General features: G+C 48.0%; 1 protein-coding gene across 3 annotated transcripts in view; it reads right to left on the reverse strand.

The window, feature by feature from the left end:
• Window positions 1–553: 553 nt before the first annotated feature.
• Window positions 554–19,138, reverse strand: part of CRHR2 (corticotropin releasing hormone receptor 2) — a 2,206,543-nt gene continuing 2,187,958 nt past the window's right edge. For all 3 annotated transcript variants that reach the window (XM_069647696.1, XM_069647698.1, XM_069647697.1), the window contains one exon: window positions 554–2,558. In XM_069647696.1, coding sequence (XP_069503797.1) covers window positions 2,418–2,558 — 141 coding nt within the window. In that variant the 3' untranslated portion in view covers window positions 554–2,417. The remainder of the gene's footprint in view (window positions 2,559–19,138) is intronic.

Consider the following 19,138-nt stretch of genomic DNA (forward strand, 5'->3'; position numbering starts at 1 on the left):
TTGCAGCCAAAATGCCCATCGTCCCCCTTCCCTATTGTTAGTACCACGCTCCACTTATGATCTGCTTCCCTTGCCATGTACTTCCATCATGACTTGTAAAGTTCTCTAATGCTACTACTTCTAACAATGATAATAAGACAAGTGGAAATACAATTGGGGAATAGATGTCACAGTATTCTCATATATGGTTCCCATATGTGACTCGACAATTCAGTGGCACTAGCAGTCTATAGCAGATGATTGTGCAAGTCTGCAATGAATGCATGAAGTGCACCACACAGGAGCTAGCCTGATCGTACCAGATTAAACAAACATATCAATCATATGGCAAAATGAGCAAGACAGGAGAGTGGTGGCATGGCTGAAAAGGAAGCAGCTCAGATATCAGGAACACATCATGTTACCTATGGGCCAGGATTTGTGATGATTATGAAAATCACTGTCCTAAGATGCTGCTCAGTCAAGAACTTACAATTATGAAGTATTACAACAGTACTCACACTCACCCCATATCTGCTTGAGAGTGTAGGCATGACAAACGAAGACAGAAAGCAACCAATAGACAAAACATTTATTTTGCTGCATTACTAGAATGAAGAAAGAAACCCTAATACGTAGCAACAATGTCTTTTTTTTCTACACTGCTGTGACTTTCTGTTTCTTGAAAATTGTAAAAACGACCATCTCAACCTCTGGAGTCGTCTTTGCTTCTCAGCCGAGCGAGCCCTTCCAGTCAGATCACAATGGGAGAGATACTTTAATAAAACTTGTTTTAAGCTTCTAAGGCTAAGGGTCTGATGTTCAAACATGTTTTTAATGGGACTTTCCCATTTGAAGACATTTTTGTATATCAGGCACTTAGAATCTCCGATTGTGTTCTATGCATTGCGCCCACTTTCTGTCTAAGCTTTGGGGTCTACAGCATGAGTGCACAAATAATCAGGCAATTAACGGAATGTCTTTTTATTCTCTCCTAAAGGCAGCGACAGAATCCGTCCCCTGGGTCCTAAGCAGCCTATATTCAAGGGGCCTCATTACGACCCTAGCGCTAATGGTTTAACGGCGCCGTAAAGAGCGTCGGCGCCGTTAAACCATTAGCGCCTGATTACAAGGTCCCTTAGCGGGTTGGAGGCTTTAACGCCTGCTTTTTGCAGGCATTAAAATCCAACCCGCTAAGGGACCTTGGAGCTAATTACGGCAACCGTAATTTACGGTGCCGTAATTAGCGCCTTCCCCATCCCCATTATGGCCTATGGGGCAAAATGGGAATGGGGAAGGGCAAATGGTGAATGCGGAATTACCGCCCCCACCAACCTTGTGATGGGGGCGGTAATTCCGCCATCCACCATGCCGGAGACCGGCATGGACCATGGTGCTAATAGCACCATGGTCCAGCGCCTGGGTCGTAATGAGGCCCAAGGTGTTCTTGATATCGGTCTTGATGTGTACAGCAAGTTACAGGACAACTGTTCTTCCCATTTGGGAATCCACCCCAGGCCAGGCATTATGATGCTGTTATGAGAGCAGTGTGAGATAATGTTCAGACAAGGCCTAGGGAATTCAAACCTCACACTGCCAGAAAAACACGCTGAATGCATTCACATTACTTACAATCCATACCCTGAGCACCTGGAGAAGGATTTCCATCCTTCTTCAAGCACAAGTGCATGAGTTGGATCAGTAAATCCCATGCATTATGCATCAAACATTTTTTGCACTTATTTTAAACCCGTGACCATTGTTTTTTTCATAATTATATAAAAATATATGCATTGATATCATCTTCATTTCTAGACAACAGACGGGAATTTGAAGACAAAGAAACCCTCAGCGGGATGCACAGAAGGACACGAAGGAGGGATCTCTGCAATGCTGAATATTATTCACGCAGAGCCGCCCACAATAATCTCAGCAAGAAATGAGCCTACGCCATTCACCACAAAAAACGGTCAAGGTATTCTGCGAATTTGTCAGGTCGAACAACAAACAGAAAAAAGCAGTGATAAAAGCCACATTCTTTAGAAAGAGTTTAGGATAGCACAGTTTAGTATCTGCAACTTTCTTTCATCCTGATGATCACACTTTCAAAACAAAAAATCGGACAAAACTCTAAAATTCCGAAAGCTACAATATGGAATGAAAAGAGGTAATACACAAAGAGCACTTTCATCAATCTCTGTTAGGAAAATTGATCAATTCCTGAAACTAGGTTGGCTTGTGCTTGAGCAGTACTGAGAAATTCCATAAGATTCTGTCTATACAGCTTGACTCTTTCTCTTCTCTGAATGCCTTCTTGTCACAGGCTGCCTTTATGTGGAATAGCTTGTAAGTTTAATAGGGGAACATCCACAAACACAGTCCAAAGGGAAAAGAATGAGAAGGTGAAAGGCCGCGGTGGGGGAGCGGCACATCCCTGGTCAAACTGCTGCGGTCTGTTTGATGCTGTGAAAGCTGATTCTTGTAGGCGATGTTGGTATCGACATGGCTCGAGCCACACGCACTCGCAGGGAGTGGTGATCTTGCCAGCGGTGCCATCGCTTTCTTGCGGCAGATCGGACCTGATGGAGAGCAAGACATGGGATGTTAAAAAAGGTGGTAAATGATGGCAAGTATTTTCTCAAAATGCTTGGATACTGCAAAAAGCCAACTGCTCAAAGCACATAAATATCTGTATTTAAGTAACTTACATGTTTATACCATTACAATTGTAACAATCAATCATGCCATGCATGTCTTTTCTGTTATATAATAAAATATCCTCCGATAAAAATGTTTTTAAAAAATCATCCATTCATGAGATGGTTGACTTTTTAAATATGATCATTATAAGCATCATTACGGAAAACAAACGCTCAAACCGCTAAATACATTTAAAATTCATAACTTCCCTGGTTGCCATTTGTTGTAAAACAGACAACATTTATATATCTTCTATACCAAGAGTACAACTGCCAGAGGAAACCCTGCATCTGAAAACGTCTTCAGAAGGACATTATTTTTCAAATGTGCACCCAGATTACTATCAAGCACATTCCCCAAATTCTAAGACTGGAGTTTAGAATAGTAAAAAAACACCTGTCCATATATTGGGAAGGCTTTTTAGGAATCATTGTTAAAACATTGACCCACTGGCAACATTTTGCTGGCAACATTTTCACATGGAACCAATTTATGTTACAACGTTTTGCTGATATTAAAGAAATAAATGCAGTCTGTAATACTGTGCTTTTATTGCTCCTGTGTTTTATAATACATTTGGAATGACAGGTAACATCGTACAAACAGCGGACACATCAAGAATCTTTGGGGAATAACCTTTCTAGGAGTTCAGTATCATGTTCAGTAATGTCTGAGACACTCATTGACATCCCATGAACTCTTTTCGTTCAGCATGTCTTCCCCCATTCTTGTGTTTCTGTACTCTAGGCAAATACCAACACGTATTTTCCCCATTCCTTGGTTTCACCCTCTGCCCTGGCTGTTAGGCGAGTCTAGCAATCATACATTTTTTTTCTGCACCCGAAATATAAACCACTCAGAATGTGTTTTCTTATTGGTTTATGGCCCAGTTTCTTAACCAAACCTTTTGACTGTAATATCTTACATAGTGGTTTATTATCCATTAGCACCAGACACAGGGGAATCAGCAAATCAGGTGGCTAGAAATGCAGGCTGAAACCTACATTGTCAGCCGCGTTCAAAGCCACCTAATGGCTGGATCCCACAGCCGCCATCTTCCGCCCTTCCCTTTATTTTTTTGTTGGACCTTTTCCAACGCCCCTCCCGAACCCCACTCACTGCTTTCCATGGCGACCAACATAGCACAGTATTTTCAGTCATTGAACGGGACACTCAAGGTGCTCCATTCAATGACTGAAAATATTAGGTACCTCACGGTGCTAATGTTGCTAAGCCCCCATTCCAAGGGCTGGAACAGGGGATAATGGTCCAGAGCCCTCGTTAATGCCCCTAATTTCACTTGGGATGTCAACTTGAGCTCCCGGGCCATTACCCTCATTCCAGCCCTTGGCTTAACACCACATTTACACCTCCACACAAACAATCTACATTTCCCAACATCTCAATTTAACATCAACATCCCTTTCTCAATCTCGGGATAAGATTGTTTAGCGCCCTTCAATACTCTTGAGGCAAAGGCATTCACATCTTCAGCACAGTCTTCCATTTGGAGCAGCATCACGTCCAAGACCACATTGCTAGCACCTGTGACTCTGATTATTCTCCAATTATAGGTACAGTTTCTAAGTGAGAAGGATTAGCCCAAAATAGGATGATCAACAAATGCCTTATCACAGTAGAAAAATGTCAATTTCTTCACACGGAGTTGATATTCATGGTACAGTCTGTGAAGTTTTGCATGCATCTGGCATAGTATTATGCCATCCCAAGGAATAACAACAGTTGTCCCTTATCTTTGGTTTCCTGGATCTTCTTGATGGTTAGTACAGAGACCTTACTGTGTTCTACTTGCGTGCCTGTTATAATGTGGCCTATATAATCAAACTGTTTGCTAATATTTCTCTTTGCTTAATGTCATGCATGACATAAACATAATCTCTAGCATTCTGTTAAGTCTGAGTTCCTGGTCACCTTGGTCCATCCCTTTGAACAGGATGGTGCCCTGAAAGAATAGGAACCAAGGCTGGTTGGGTAACTGATGCACATCCTCATCACCATGAAATCAACCAGTTACCACAGGTACATTGAGTATTAACATTCATTAAAGTACATCTGTCTCCTTCTCAAAGACTTTGACCTAGACGTCCGTGCTCTTACTGAGATGTGATTCAATGCCAGCTCAGTCAATGCTCGAGATACTATCCTTCGTGAGGGATACAACATCCTCTCCAAACCCATACCCAACAGACCTGGAGGTGGAGTGGCCCCAATTTTCCCTGAGTGGGTCCCTGCCTTCATCATACCTACTCAATCCTACTGCTCTTTTGGATGCCTTGTCTGTAGGGCCGGGGTCTCGCCTACTCATCTTTCACCCTTGCCACTATCTACAGGCCCCCTGGGCCCATCTCTCTCCTCCTCTCTGAATGGGCCAGCCTCACCTCCTCCCTCTCAACATCTTCTTTCAAACTCCTCCTCCTTGGTGACTTCAACATCCACCTCGACTCCCTTGAATGATCCACCACTCAGTTACCTGTCCTCTGTGACTCCCTCTCTCTATTCTTTCTTCTGGCCCAACCCACTCTGCTATTCACACTCTGGACACCCACATTTCTGGCGACATCCATATCTCTAATGCGGTCACCATCCCCCTCTCCTGGTTTGACCACTCTCTAATTTCCTCCTGCCTGGGAATCCCTTGTCCCTCTATCTCAGCCACACCCAGCACTGTTAGCCTCTTTCGCCGTCATCCGACCGATGGAGCAAGTGTCAGTCACTGCTTTTGCCTACACATTCATCCCCCTTCCACCGCCACTTCTGACTACCCCTCTGCCTCTGTCCTTGCTAACCTGCAACTCTCTATTTCTAACACCCTTGACATCCTTGCCCCTGTCATGAGGATATGCCTAAACTCTGCCTCCAAGAACAACAGCTGGTATGACTCTGATATAGCATCTCTGAAACGCAAGTGCAGAGTTGCTGAACGGGAAGTGGCAGACCTTGGGTTTACACTCTGACAAACTGGTCTGCCACCTGCTCCAAAGGCAATATCGTTTCTCTATCCACTCCAAGAAATCGGCCAACATCCCAGCCTGCATCTTTGGAGACACTAACAACACGGCCAAAGTTTTCAAAATCTGCAGGAACTCGCAAATCCAGCAGCAGTCTCCACCTCTCTCCTTACTTCTCAGGCTCTCTGCACCGCTTTGGCCTCCCATTTCACACCTAACACTCAGGACATCTTCTCCCCACTCTCCTCCACCCCCATCTCCACTCCAGCACCTGCTCCACTGCCGCTCATGGCTTCCCTCCTTCCACCCCCGCACTCTCCTCTCTCCTGCCTATAGCACCGGATAAGGTCTCAAAAGTTGTCCACTCTGAAGCTCTCCTCCAAACAGGTGCTCCCCTGCTCTTCTAGAACCATTAATGACAACATCTCCTGTCTTGCCATGACTCTTGCCAACTTCTGTAACCACTCCTTTGCCACTGGCTCCTTCCCTCTATCCCTCAAGCACTCCCTTGTGCACCCTCTCTTGAAAAAATGTGTGCTGACCCCCATGCCCGGCTAACTATCGCCCTATCGCCACTACCCCTTCCTGGGTAAACTCTTGGAGAATCTGGTCCTCCCCCAACGGACCCTCCACCCTGAACCTGTTGGTTGCATTCATGACCATCAATCTGGATTCCGTGCATCCAAAGGCATTGACACTGCTCTCCTGAACACCTGGCAAACCATGCTTGCAAATCTCAACTCTAACTCTCCCGCTGTTTTCATTCTCCTTGATCTCTCCTCTGCCTTTGACACTGTCAACCATTCTTTAAACGACTCTGTGATACCCTCGGCATCACTAACCGGCCACTGGATTGGCTGACCTCTTCCCTCACTAACCGGCCTTTGCAGCTGCAACTGCGCCTTTCTCCTCCGCCACCACACTCTCTACCTGTGGCATCTCCCAGGGCTCTATCCTATCACCTTGTCTCTACAATATCTATCTCACCCCTCTTGCTCACCTGATCTCCTCCTCTCCTCATTTCCAGTGTTATGTTTATGACACACAGCTTTCCTTCAAACTTCCCTCTACTACCTCCTCTTCTTCCTCTGTCATCCCTGACTGTCCACCATTCAGCCATGGTATGCAGCTAACAATCTCTGTCTTAATGCCAGTTAGACAGATATCCTTTTCATTGGGACACCTGTGCTCTGTATTCCTCCCACCCTGTGGCCACCGTCTCTGGGCCCTCTAACCCCACCATCCTGTGAGGCCAAAAACCTCAGGTCATCTTTGCCTCTGCTCTCTCCTTCACCCCTCAGATCATGGACCTTTACCAAGATGTCCCACTTCCAGCTCCACCTCCTCAGAGGCATTTTCCCTTTCCTCACCTTCCCCCAGAAGCTCAATCTCTCCAGAGCGCTAATCTTCTCTAGGTTGGACTACTGCAACAGCCTCTTTCTTAATCTCCCTCTTTCCTCCCTACACCCCTCCAGATAATCCAGAATAGGACTGCAAGCATTATCCTTGGCCTCAAACCCAGGTTCCATATCTCTCTAGCCCTAGAATCTCTCCACTGGCTCTTGGTGGCAGCAAGGATCAAATTCACACCCTCTGCATCATCCGCAAAGATTTTTTGGGCATGGGATCATGCTATCTCCAAAATTCCCTCCCTAAATACTCCCCTGCTAGATCCCTACGCTCCTCTAACTCCAACTCTTTGACTGTGAAATGCTTCTCCAAGCAGAGAGTGGGAGGCAGGCCACTCTCCTTGGCTGGTGCCTCCCTTTGGAACTGCCTTCCTGCCCCGCTCAGACTTGAGCCGGACCTCCTTAAGTTCTGGGAAACTGCTCAAAAATCTGCTCTTCCCCTTCTCTGTTATTCACCCCACACCACCCCACTGCTTCTGAGACTGGAGGCCTGATCCTCAAGAATCTCACAGCATACCAGGAAGTTATTCCTCCCCTGATCCCTTCGGATTTAGGCTTGTGGAGCTTTGAAACACAATTCTATTGTACAGGCGCCTAACAAATGCTCAATACAAATAAATAATAGTAATAATAAATACAGTTTAGCAAAACCCCACTAGTGGGCGTGTAGGTACAGGGAGACCATCCAACTGACTCTTGTGTACACAAACCTACAGAGGGATCCATCTCAGCTACTCTATGGTAGCTGATGGTGTCCGGTCAAATGTTCGAATCAAAAGGATCAAATGACCTTTTGATCAATAGAAAAAGGACCGAAAAAAGGATCGATTTTTTAAAAATTAATGTATTTATATTTTTTTTAGTTTAGCATGTATAAAACACTTTTTTATGAAAGGAAAACTGGGGGTCGGGGGGCCCCCCCCATAAAAAAAAATTAGATCCTTTTTTTCGGTCCTTTTACTGTCGAAAAGAAGGCATTCGAGTCTTTTGTTTTCGAACATTTGACCTATAACCGTAGCTGATCATAGTTAAACTAGACTAGGGTATTATGTTAGGATTAGGAAGCAAAACACATTCATGACTTGGCAACTAGTGCAATATATTTCCCCACACTATCCTTTCTCCCAGTGCAAAATGCCCCCTTTTGTTCTATTGCACTCAAACAGCAGTTCCATGCTTATGTCACTAAAGCATGTCCAAATAATCTATTGTTATGAAATAATGAATTATTCTGATATTTTAGCCTAGCATCTAACAAGATGATTTTTGCGGCATTTGACTGTAAAGCGCATATAGGATGAGTCGCAAAAAAGTTGCTTGCACTAACTCAGACTTTCTCATATCTTAATCTTGAAGAAAAATTATTAGATTCACAAATAATTTGCCAGGAGCAACTCTGACTTACACCTAAAGTTCTTATGGGTAAAATTAAAAAATGAAAAACAGAAAAACAGTATGTTAGGAGTGGGTCAGAGTTGCTACAGTACCATATCTGTATCTAAAATTATCACTCGAAGAGTAACTATAGGTTTCTGTTTAACATTTCAGTATAATAACTCCATAGATTACCTTCTATTTTGTGCAGTTTCTGATATTTCTAATTGTTATTTGAAAGGGGAAAGATGTAAATATTTTATATAGATAAACTGTAAACATGTTATGGTCAGACCCATATAAATAAAAAGCTCATATCAGCTTTCCGGCCCATTTGCAAGTGGGGACTTCTAATTCAAATATACACGCAGCTGACAGCTGTGGTGTGCTGATTCGAAATTACAATTTATTTTGTGAAAAAGCATGCTACAGAAATGTTTCCAAATAGACAGAAATCACCAAAGGTCACAGTCAGAAACGCAAATGCACGATGAACTATATAAGATGCTATATGAAAACAGCCATACTCCAAGTTAAACAAAACTACTGAACAAGAACACTGCTTATGTATTAATCAAGACACTTGCCCCAAGTGGACCATTTAAAGGATATGTGAAAGTCAAGAAAAATGTATGATCTCTGCTTAAGAATTTATAAAATTATCTTTAGTCTTCCCTTGAAGCTTAGAAATTTAAAAACAACTGGAGGAAGGTGGCTAGCACTTCTTGACGAAAGCATTGTACATTGGCACAGTTACAAATTCTCCAGTTCAGGCCAGAAAATGAGTGTGATGCAGTCTCCAGTTGGGACAGATGACTGATAAGCTTATTGAAGCCATTCCACTAGATGTAAGACTCATAACCATTTTCTTGGTCTCTGTAAGATGGTTTTCTGTATGCCAATCACAATTGAATTGTTGTGTACATGTTGTTGTAGCCTGGGATTCCTAGGCGACATCATCCACTGGAATGAGGTTTTCCAAGTCTATGGGCCTCATTCCGAGATTGGCGTTAAGGGATACCGGGCACCGGTAAGGAGACCGGTGGCGGTAATCTCTTACCGCCCTATTACAAGGTCCCTTAGCGGGTCCCTCTAGTAACGGCTGGTCTGACCAGCCGTTGTGGACAGGACCCATTAAGGGACCAGGGCGCAAATAACGGGCTTGAAATTCACGAGCCCGTTATTTGTGCCCTCCCCATTCCCATTGAGCCCTATGGGGGCTCAAATGGGAATGGGAAATGGCTTTTTCAATGGGGATTTACCGGTCCCGCAAAGGTCGGACTACACCGGTAAGTCCCCATTGAACTATACCAGTGCCGGACCCGTTATTGGTGGCAGTCATAGCGCAAATAGCGCCATGACTGCCACTAATCTCGGAATGAGGCCCAATGTCTACGTCTGTATGCTTGTAACAGGCCGATAGCCCGCGGGCATCAGGGCGCGGCGAAACCGCTAATGCATAAATGTACGGTTGGCACGTCTAGAATCTCGCTAATCTAGCAAGCCCGCGGGAATTACCTTGGAAGTAGAGGGTTTATTGAAATAGTTACCCTCCTGTCTCAGGGCAGCTGGTAGCTTGTTGAAACATTTTGCAGCCTGGACCGGGAAAAATCTGTCCCATCCTGACACCAACTTTACGCCGGGTATATTCAGTAGACCTGCATCTGCTGATCTCAAGCATCTCCGGGGGCGTACAATCAAAATTGTTTTTTTAAAATAGCTCGGTGCCTCTCCAAAGAGGCATCTATGGACTATCGTCATGGCCTTGAACTTGACTCTGGCCCTCATTACGACCCTGGCGGAATTCGGAAAACGATGGCGGAAATGCAATACCGCCATCGAATAGCGCTCGGTGCGACTATGACCCGTCACCGCAAAGTACGAAGCCATTAGCGACACCGTAGTGAACGCCAACGCTAACTGCACCAAGCACGCGCGCGCGCGCCATGCCAAACCGTAAACACCACCATGGCGCAAGGGTACGCCAATTCCGACCCTAGCGGACATGTACCTAACGCCATCAAGCATGGCGGAATGTACCATTCCGCCATGGTGAGAAGTACGGCATCGCGAATCAACCGTAAACGGCCCCACTGAGTGCCTGTACACCGCTCCCTGCCCACAAAGTACAACTCCCCGTAGGTGCAATGAAGTCACAATGCAACCATTGAAATGTACAAGTCACCCATGCATGCCAACGAACAAATGAAACACAAGAGGGGCCAATGGGAGCTGCAGGGCACAGATGGCACGAATACAGAAGCCATCCCAATGGACATGACCACAGTCCCCCACCAAGAAACGCACGCAAACACAGGCACCTGTGACCAGCAATATTCCGAAAATCACATCATTCCACCAGTCCACCTGGCTGACCGGCATCTGTTACACAAAACCCAATCCCCCGCCCCTGAGCATGACAACATTCAAACAGTCATATTGGCAGCCCCCATCCCTGACCTCACGGGCTTCGTAGGCAAACGCGCCCAGTACAGTACCACGCAACTAAACTCCGAAGCTGGAACCCAATGCAGATCTCCTCACAATACATCGCTCCCCAAATAGGAATATGCCACATCACTTGCAAAGAAGAACGCTACACGGGCCAAATCAAAATAGAAATTTAATGCACAACAAAATCACCAAGCCCATACAGCCATCAGGCCATGAACTCCAAAACACATTTCACCATTGTGGGCTGCATCCGCAAGAAATGACCAGCCACTACTTGTGTGACGCCCTGTTCCATCATGGTACACAGAGCCACATTCACGTACGAAAAGGCAACATGGAAGCGCACAGAACCGCAGGGCCATCCCAATGGGGAGGCACTAGTCCAGCTGAAAGGCCGAAATGTTGCTCCGAGCCACCAGTACTGCGTAAGGGCATGTGGCCCATTGGCGATTGTCCCATAAGATCGTAATGCTGCTCCACTGATTAACACGAAGCAGCACGTGTCGGGAGTAAAAGCCATCTGCAGGAGTGGCATACAGATGGCAGTGGCAAAAGGGGAGGAGATACCTGTCAACCAAAAGAAAAGAAAAAGAACAGAATGGCCATCAGAACTACATTCGAACAACTCACTTCAATGATCACACGAAATCCACAGCCATATGCATGCTAGCCCACTCCAAAGGTTCATCACCACCCAAAAACCACTTGCGACTCATAACTATCTATATCGAGGTGTAAACACCATCACAAACGAGTGTACCTGTGCATGCGTCTGTCAAAACAGAATCCATCAGATGGGATTGGTAACGTGCATGGACACAAGTGTCTGAGGGCGCGTCGAGACAGGGAGGGCTCAACAAGGCCAGATAGACGATGGTCCCACTATGGCAGCCCTGCATCACATAGCGTAGGGGAGGCGGATAGATTCCAAGAAGCCCTGTACATGGCAAACTCTGTATCAAATCACCTGCCCATGCATCCATTCATCATTCCCTCATCCCGGGATTTAAACGCCTGAATATTTACTCACATAACATTAGAAATATCCATTGAGTCTGTGCGTTATGCAGCCTGCAAAATCCACAGTGCCCCAGCCCGTAATTCCAGTGTAGTGAAGTAACATGTATTTGGGAACGTCCGGCCTCATCGCCCACGTCGCCATTGCGCATCCCAAACCATTCATATCAATCATTGCATCCTCGCCATGGCCCCTGTCCCAAGGACATTGAACAATAGTACGTTATATTTGCAGTCAGACCTGTGGGCATTTCCTCGCCGCTAGCTGAAAACCGAAAGCGCCGCCCTTCGAATTCCTCATTTGCAACATCACGTCGAAGAGGCATCTGTGGCCGTTTGAAATCACTAATTAATCCATCGAGTGCGGCTGCTGTGTGTGAAAATGGCAACTGCCTTCACCCACAAATGGGACGCCCAGCCCGTCGTTGCAACTCGGTACAGTGATGCATGAGGGTCCACCGTTACTCGAGTACTACGTTCCACTGACCCTTCACAAGTCTGTTCGCGACTGCACAGATAGTATGTGAAACAATGGGACCACAGCAGAATGAACATATCAACCAATGTTACACGGCCATCGGGTACAAATACATGATTGCAATAGCAAGATGCCATTCCCCGAATTGCAGCGTTGTGTGCGGGACGTGCTCGGCCAAAGGGGAGAGCAGTTTGCACAGGTGGAATGAATCACCACAGGTGGAGGCCATACAGCCTGAAAACACATAAATTGCACACCCAGTCTCCTCCCACAACCACACCGAAATACTACCGGCAGGACTCGCGATGTTGGCCCTGGGGGACATGATAGCACTGCAAGTACTCCAACTCCAAGAAGAAGACGAACACCAACTACAACCGGCCGCACGGAGGAGACGCAGGAGGAGGAGGAGGGCAAGGCAGGGCCAGCAAGGGCCGCCAGCACAGCCACTACCACCACGCAGGCAGCCCGCAATCCCACGCCTCCGAGCACATCCGTTCAACCTCACTGATGAGCAGATCCACACCCTCTACCGTCTGGACCGGGACACCATAGCCGCCATTGTGGACATGACACAGGCTGACCTTGTTAGCATGATAGATAGCCCAACCGCCATCCCACCCCTACTGAAGGTGGTGTCTGTACTACACTTCCTGGCCACAGGCACCTACCAGCACACAGTCGGACAGTTGCATGGCATTTCTCAGCCACTGTTCTCACGGACACTATTGCAAGTGCTCGATGCCCTCCTGCAGCACGCAGACGACTACATCTCCCTACCACGCTCGGAGCAGGAAATTACCAACACAAAAGTGGGATTCCATGCACTTGCCGGCATACCGGGTTGCATTGGTGCCATCGACTGCACCCATGTGGAATTGGTCGTCCCACATGCCATGGAGGCCCAGTACCGCAACCGAAAACAATTTCATTCTCTGAATGTACAAATGGTGTGTGACTCCAACAGGATCATTACACATTGTTGTGCCAGATTCCCTGGATCAACCCATGATTCTATGGTCTTGAGGAACTCTACAATACCACGCTACATGGAGCGACACGCAGGGAACAGATCCTGGCTACTCGGTGAGTCTCATTACATGCATGATAATGTGGGGTATGTGATTCGGCAATGACCTGGCAGGAAGGGGGGGGGGGTGTGCGTACGTAGCAATGGCATTCCACATCATACGTTTATCGTCCACATACAGGTGATGCTGGATATCCACTGAAGAGATGGCTCCTCACACCAGTCCGGAACCCACGGGACCAGCATGAGGAGGACTACAACCATGCCCACTCACGTACCCGTGTAGTCATTGAACAGGCATTCGGCCTACTGAAGGGTCGTTTCCGCTGCCTCAGCAGGTCTGGCGGGGCACTCCTGTACCGCCATGAGAAGGTTGCAAAGATGGTGATGGCATGTGTCATGCTCCACAACATGTGCGTACGTAGAAATGTGCCCATGCCCCCTGACGCAGAACTGCAAGCACCTGATGATGGTCATGATGAGGGTGGGGATGTGGCAGCACCTCAAGGAGTCTGCGAGGCACCGGAGGGCCGTGACATTCGTCAGCATCTCATTGATGTATGCTTCTAGCACTCACGCCTGGTGGCTGATACATGGACACGGGACTCGTGGCACTGTGTGTGTCTGGGACATGCACAATATGGACTGTACACCTATGATGGCCTAGTACACAAAGATCAATGTCCACACATCTCATTGGTTGATCGTGCACTGTTTATGGCATATGTGATATCATGTTGTACACCCTATCGACCCGCCACCCAAGTGAGCCCAACACACCCCTTCCACCCTCCTACCTCCCCCCCGAACACCAGTGTCCAAAGATGCTCATTGTCAGTGGGCAGTCGCTATTGCAAGCCCCCTCTGCGGGTATCAGGGGCACCCCTGCCTGTGGAGCGCAGGTTCCTCCCAGATCTACGTTGGGGGCTGCCCTGGACGGAACTTGCAACGGTTGATGTCTCTGCCTGCTCACGTCCATGCATGTCCCTAAGGGTTTGCAAGAGCTCAGTGAGCACACGGCGCACTGCGGCAAGTTCGGCAAATACGTCCTTGGACGTCGCATGCAGTTCCCCCCTCAGGCTCTCGGTGCTTCTCTCCATTTGGACTCCCAGGCTCTCGGTGCTACTCTCCATTTGTGCCCTTAGTGTCTCTGTACCTCTCTCCATTTCTGCCCTAAGTGTCTCAGTTGATGTTTCTATGTCTGCCTTAGTGCCCCCACATTCATCGGCATGGTCCTTGAGGAGCGTGGCCAGTTGCTGCTGTTGCACGATTAACTGGTCGAGGGACTGTTGCCTCTGCTGGGCCATGGCCATTTGCGGGGGTGTCACAGAGGGGCTGTTGACCTCATGTTGCCTTGCCACAGGGCTTGTGGGGGATGGCCAGTCGTCGTCTTGTGGGTGCCCCTGCGTGGTATCCTCATGGTGTACGGGATGGAACAGACAGGGGGATTGAGACAGGTCATGGATGGATCTGACTTCGACATCCCCGTCTTCTGTGTCGGAGCATGCTGCCATCAATGGGGTGTCACCTATGGTGCTGCTGCCACCAGAGGCAGTGCCTTCTGTGGCATCCGTTGGGGGGACCTGTGGTGGTGGTGGTGTGGGCATGCTGGCTGCTGGGGTGCCTGTTGATGTTCCCTCCTCTGTGCTGCCACCTGATTTGTGCTGCTGCCGTGTCTTGATGCGTGCAGCTGAGGTGGAGGGTCTTTGGCCGTTGGTCTTGGCCCTCTTTGCAGGTGTGCTGGTAGGGGTGTCCTGATGCTCGTCGTTTGGATCGGACCCTGTGGTGGAGTAAAGGAGGGCGAGGGTTATTGATGGGTCTGTGGGAATTGGAATGGCATTGTATCACATGCATTGGGGTGGTACCTGAGGGTGATTTGGGTCGGGGCCTTGGAGGTGCTTTCATTTGTGTGTGGAGTGAGGGTGCAGTTGTTTGGCAGCCTGCAGTTAGGGTGTGCCTGCTGCACGTGTAGTGCGTGTTTTAGGGGTTTTTAATTATTTATGTATTTATTGTGGGTTTTAACGTGCGCTATCAGGCCGATGTGTGTGGACGTTCTCCTGGACATGTGTTTCTGTTGCACTATGTGGACACATGGTACTTCACATGGATGGACTTTGTGGATTTGGCATTGTTTTATCTGGCCCACCTACCTGAATCTTCGGATGTCTGCACTCCTTTCTCCATCCCTCCGACTCCCTCTATGCTCTCCATTCCGATGGTGGAGGCACAGATTTCTTCCCAGGGGGTCAACTTGATGGGTGATTCAGGACCTCCCCCGGTGGCTGTGGCAATGTTGCGGTTGGCAGAGAGTATGCTGCGGACGCGTATCCGCAGGTCGTCCCATCGCTTTCGGCATTGCTGTGGGGTGCGGGGTGCGGTCCCCACCGCACTTACCCGCTGTGCCACCAGAGCCCATATGGCCTTCTTGTTTGCAAGTGCCGTCCTGGTCATTTGCGTGCAGAAGACGACGGCAGCATTCTCCTGGAGGGTCTCTGTTAGCACGGTGAGTTCCTCACGGGAGAAGTGGACCTGCCGCTTGCGGTCGCACGCTTTCTTCGCTACTTTTCCCATTTTTCTTGGTTTCGCTAGGGTGGATGACGGGTTGGGGTGTGTCTCAGGGTAGTGTTTTTAGTGGTTGTGTGGTTTTAGTGGTTTTATAGGTGTACGGCGGGATGTTTCCCGTTCCGGGCCCATGTTTTTACTTCCGTTTCCGTATATTTCCGGTCACCGTACTTTCCGGTAGGCGCACACTGCGGTGTCCGCTGTGATGGGTGGCGGTATTGCACCTAGGGCGCCGTACGGCGGCGGTGTGGGCCGTTTTGGGGTCATTTCCGCCATCGCGGACTTTGCACTTCCGCCATGCCGTGGTGCTCGTGCCCGATGGGTCGGAATGGGCCGCACTTTGCTCCTTCGTGCAATGGCGGAAACGCTATTTACGCTGTGGCGGTCCGGTCAGTCACTTTCCGCCAGGGTCGTAATGAGGGCCTCTGTCTTCTATTCTGAGCCAATGAAGCTCCATTCTTCCTTCCGATATATGGTCTCTATTTTTAATCTTCTTTACACTGCGGACTACGTCATTTTGCATTACTTGGCACCTTTGGAGCTCTCTCTTGGTGGCTCCAAGCAACAAGGCGTTTCCATAGTCCAAGCGTGACATTAGAATTGCTCTTGCAACCGTTGCAGTGTTTTCTTCGTTGATGAAGGGTCTTATAGCTCTTAATAAACGCAGGTAATACACATTATTTTTGTGCAGGTAATTGACCTGTGCTTCCGAGCCAACTGGCGCTTCTACCATCATCCCCAGTGTTTTTACTTGGGGCATTACCATAATAATGGCTTCTTTAATGGAGATGGCTTTCTACTCAGCTCCAAGTTTGGATCTTGCCTGGCGAGACCCGAAGATCATACATTCTGTCTTAGTGTTGTTTAGATACATCCAATGTTTTTGCATCCAGATGTCAATAGCATTGTAGACCTCCACTATTTTGGCACTGTCGGTGCCATGGTCTCCACTCAATTTGAAAATCAGCTGAGTGTCGTTGGTGTAGTTTGTGAAAAATACGCCAATGTTTTCTAGTAAATTACATAGACTTCTCATGTATAGATTGAATAATAATGGGGATAAACTGGCTCCCTGAGGAACTCCAAACATAATCGAAGCTGCCTCCAAGAATTTATCACCCCAATGTATTCTTGCTTTCCTGTCCTTTAGAAAGGAGGCTAGCCGGTTCCACCACTGTTGTGGAGCAGCCGGCTATTTTGCAAGCGCTGATTGAAGAAGCTGATGGTCTACCAAGTCAAAAGCTCAGCTGAAATCGAGCAGCATAAGTATCCCGAATTTGCCTTTATCAATCAGTTCCAGCATATGAGTCTGTAAATTGAGCATAGCTAACTCAGTACTGTGGGCTGCCCGAAAAGCAGTAGTATCTTCAAAGATTCCATGTCTTACTGTCTCTAGAGCCCTGGTTCTCTCTAAGCTGGACTCCTCTTCTCCTTCCCTCATCTCTGACTGTCTTTCTGCTATCCAGGAATGGTGTGCCGCCAACGACCTCTGCCTTGATGCCAGTAAGACTGAGATTCTACTCATCGGCACTCCCACTCCCTCCTTCCCTGCTGCTCTCTGGCCGGCCTCTCTGGGCCCTCTTCCTGCTCCTACCTGCAAGGCAAAAAACCTTGGGGTCATCTTCGACTCCACACTCTCCTTCTCTCCTCACATATCCGACGTATCTAAGAAGTCACACTACCAGCTACACCTCCTCAGAGGTATCCTTCCTTTCCTCTCCTTCCCCCAGAAGCTCACTGTCTCTAGAGCCCTGGTTCTCTCTAAGCTGGACTACTGTAACAGCCTCTATCTTAATCTGCCCGCCTCTACTCTCCGCCCTTTGAAACTCATCCAGAACAGGACTGCAAGACTTGTCCTTGGCCTCAAGCCCAGGGACCGTATCTCTCCAGGACTGAAACTGGCTCCCAGTGACTCCGAGGATCAAGTTCAAAACCCTCTGCATTGTCCACAAGGCCGTCTGGGGCCTTGGGCCAAAATACCTTTAACTCTCTCTTCCTAAATATCTTCCTTCTCGAGCTCTTCGCTCATCCGCCTCCAACTCCCTCAGGGTCAGCCGCTTCTCCAAACAACGAGTTGGGGGCAGATCTCTTTCCACTGCAGGGGCCTCCCTCTGGAACAGACTTCCTACCTCCCAGAAACTTGAGGAGAACCACCTCCGGTTCCGGAAGCACCTCAAAACCTTCCTCTTTGCCTCCGCTTTCTCTCCCCCTCTCCCCTGCTAATACTACTGAAACTGCACTGAATCTGCAACTGGGCCATTCACCGTTCTCGGCCCAGCCACTCTCCCCTGCACTGCCTCCACGGCAACCCCTGCACTACGGGACTGTGTCTGTATCCATACAGCCCCCCTTCCCAGCACTTGTCTGCACTTACCTCGCACTTGCCACCAGCTGGCCCTTGTTATTTATCCTGTATGCTGTATGCTAATAACCCTGTACTGCACTTTCCCCTCTCCCTTTCCCCCATGCACTTTTCCCTTCCCCTCTACCCTTGCACTTGCGCGATCTGAATGACACCTGGCCTAGTAAGATCATTGTCTGTCTCCCCTTGTTCCACTGTGGAAACAGAAAAATTGATATGAGGCCGGGAAGCCCAAAGGAAACACACCAACACAGGTTACAAAGGACATACAAAGCGCTTTATTCAAAGATACAACAATTACCAAAAGTCAATTGACAAACGGATAGCTATTCGGCCCTCAGAGTAACAGAACGAACTATCAACGGTAGTTCGCCGTGTTAGTGTGAGAGACCGTACATTGGGATACTCGGGTTTTTATACTTTTTATCCAGCTCTGGCCAACCCCCTCGCGGGTTAACCATTCTTGGAACCAGGCCTAGAGTTCGTTGCCAGGTCAATCCCATAATGTATGCATTTGATCAATTCCGCTGATACAGTTGTTCATTTACACATAGGTCAGGGATAGGACAAGGTCTCAGTTCGCGACCCCAACAAGTGGCCTGCGGGCATATTACTTATTCATGTGTGCGGAGGTCACAACGGCCAGAATCCCACTCGAAATGTCATTCGGCCTCCATTTTGTTGTTCAGGGTGACTTCCACACTACAAGAGAACCTAAAATGGCGCCTAAATCCAAGATGGCGATTTACACAATACATTAAGGTCAAGACCTTGCCACGGAATCTATTTACACAATGTTTTAGA

Source organism: Ambystoma mexicanum, chromosome 2q (assembly GCF_040938575.1).
Source record: "Ambystoma mexicanum isolate Mex_15411 chromosome 2q, UKY_AmexF1_1, whole genome shotgun sequence".
NCBI lineage: Eukaryota > Metazoa > Chordata > Amphibia > Caudata > Ambystomatidae > Ambystoma > Ambystoma mexicanum.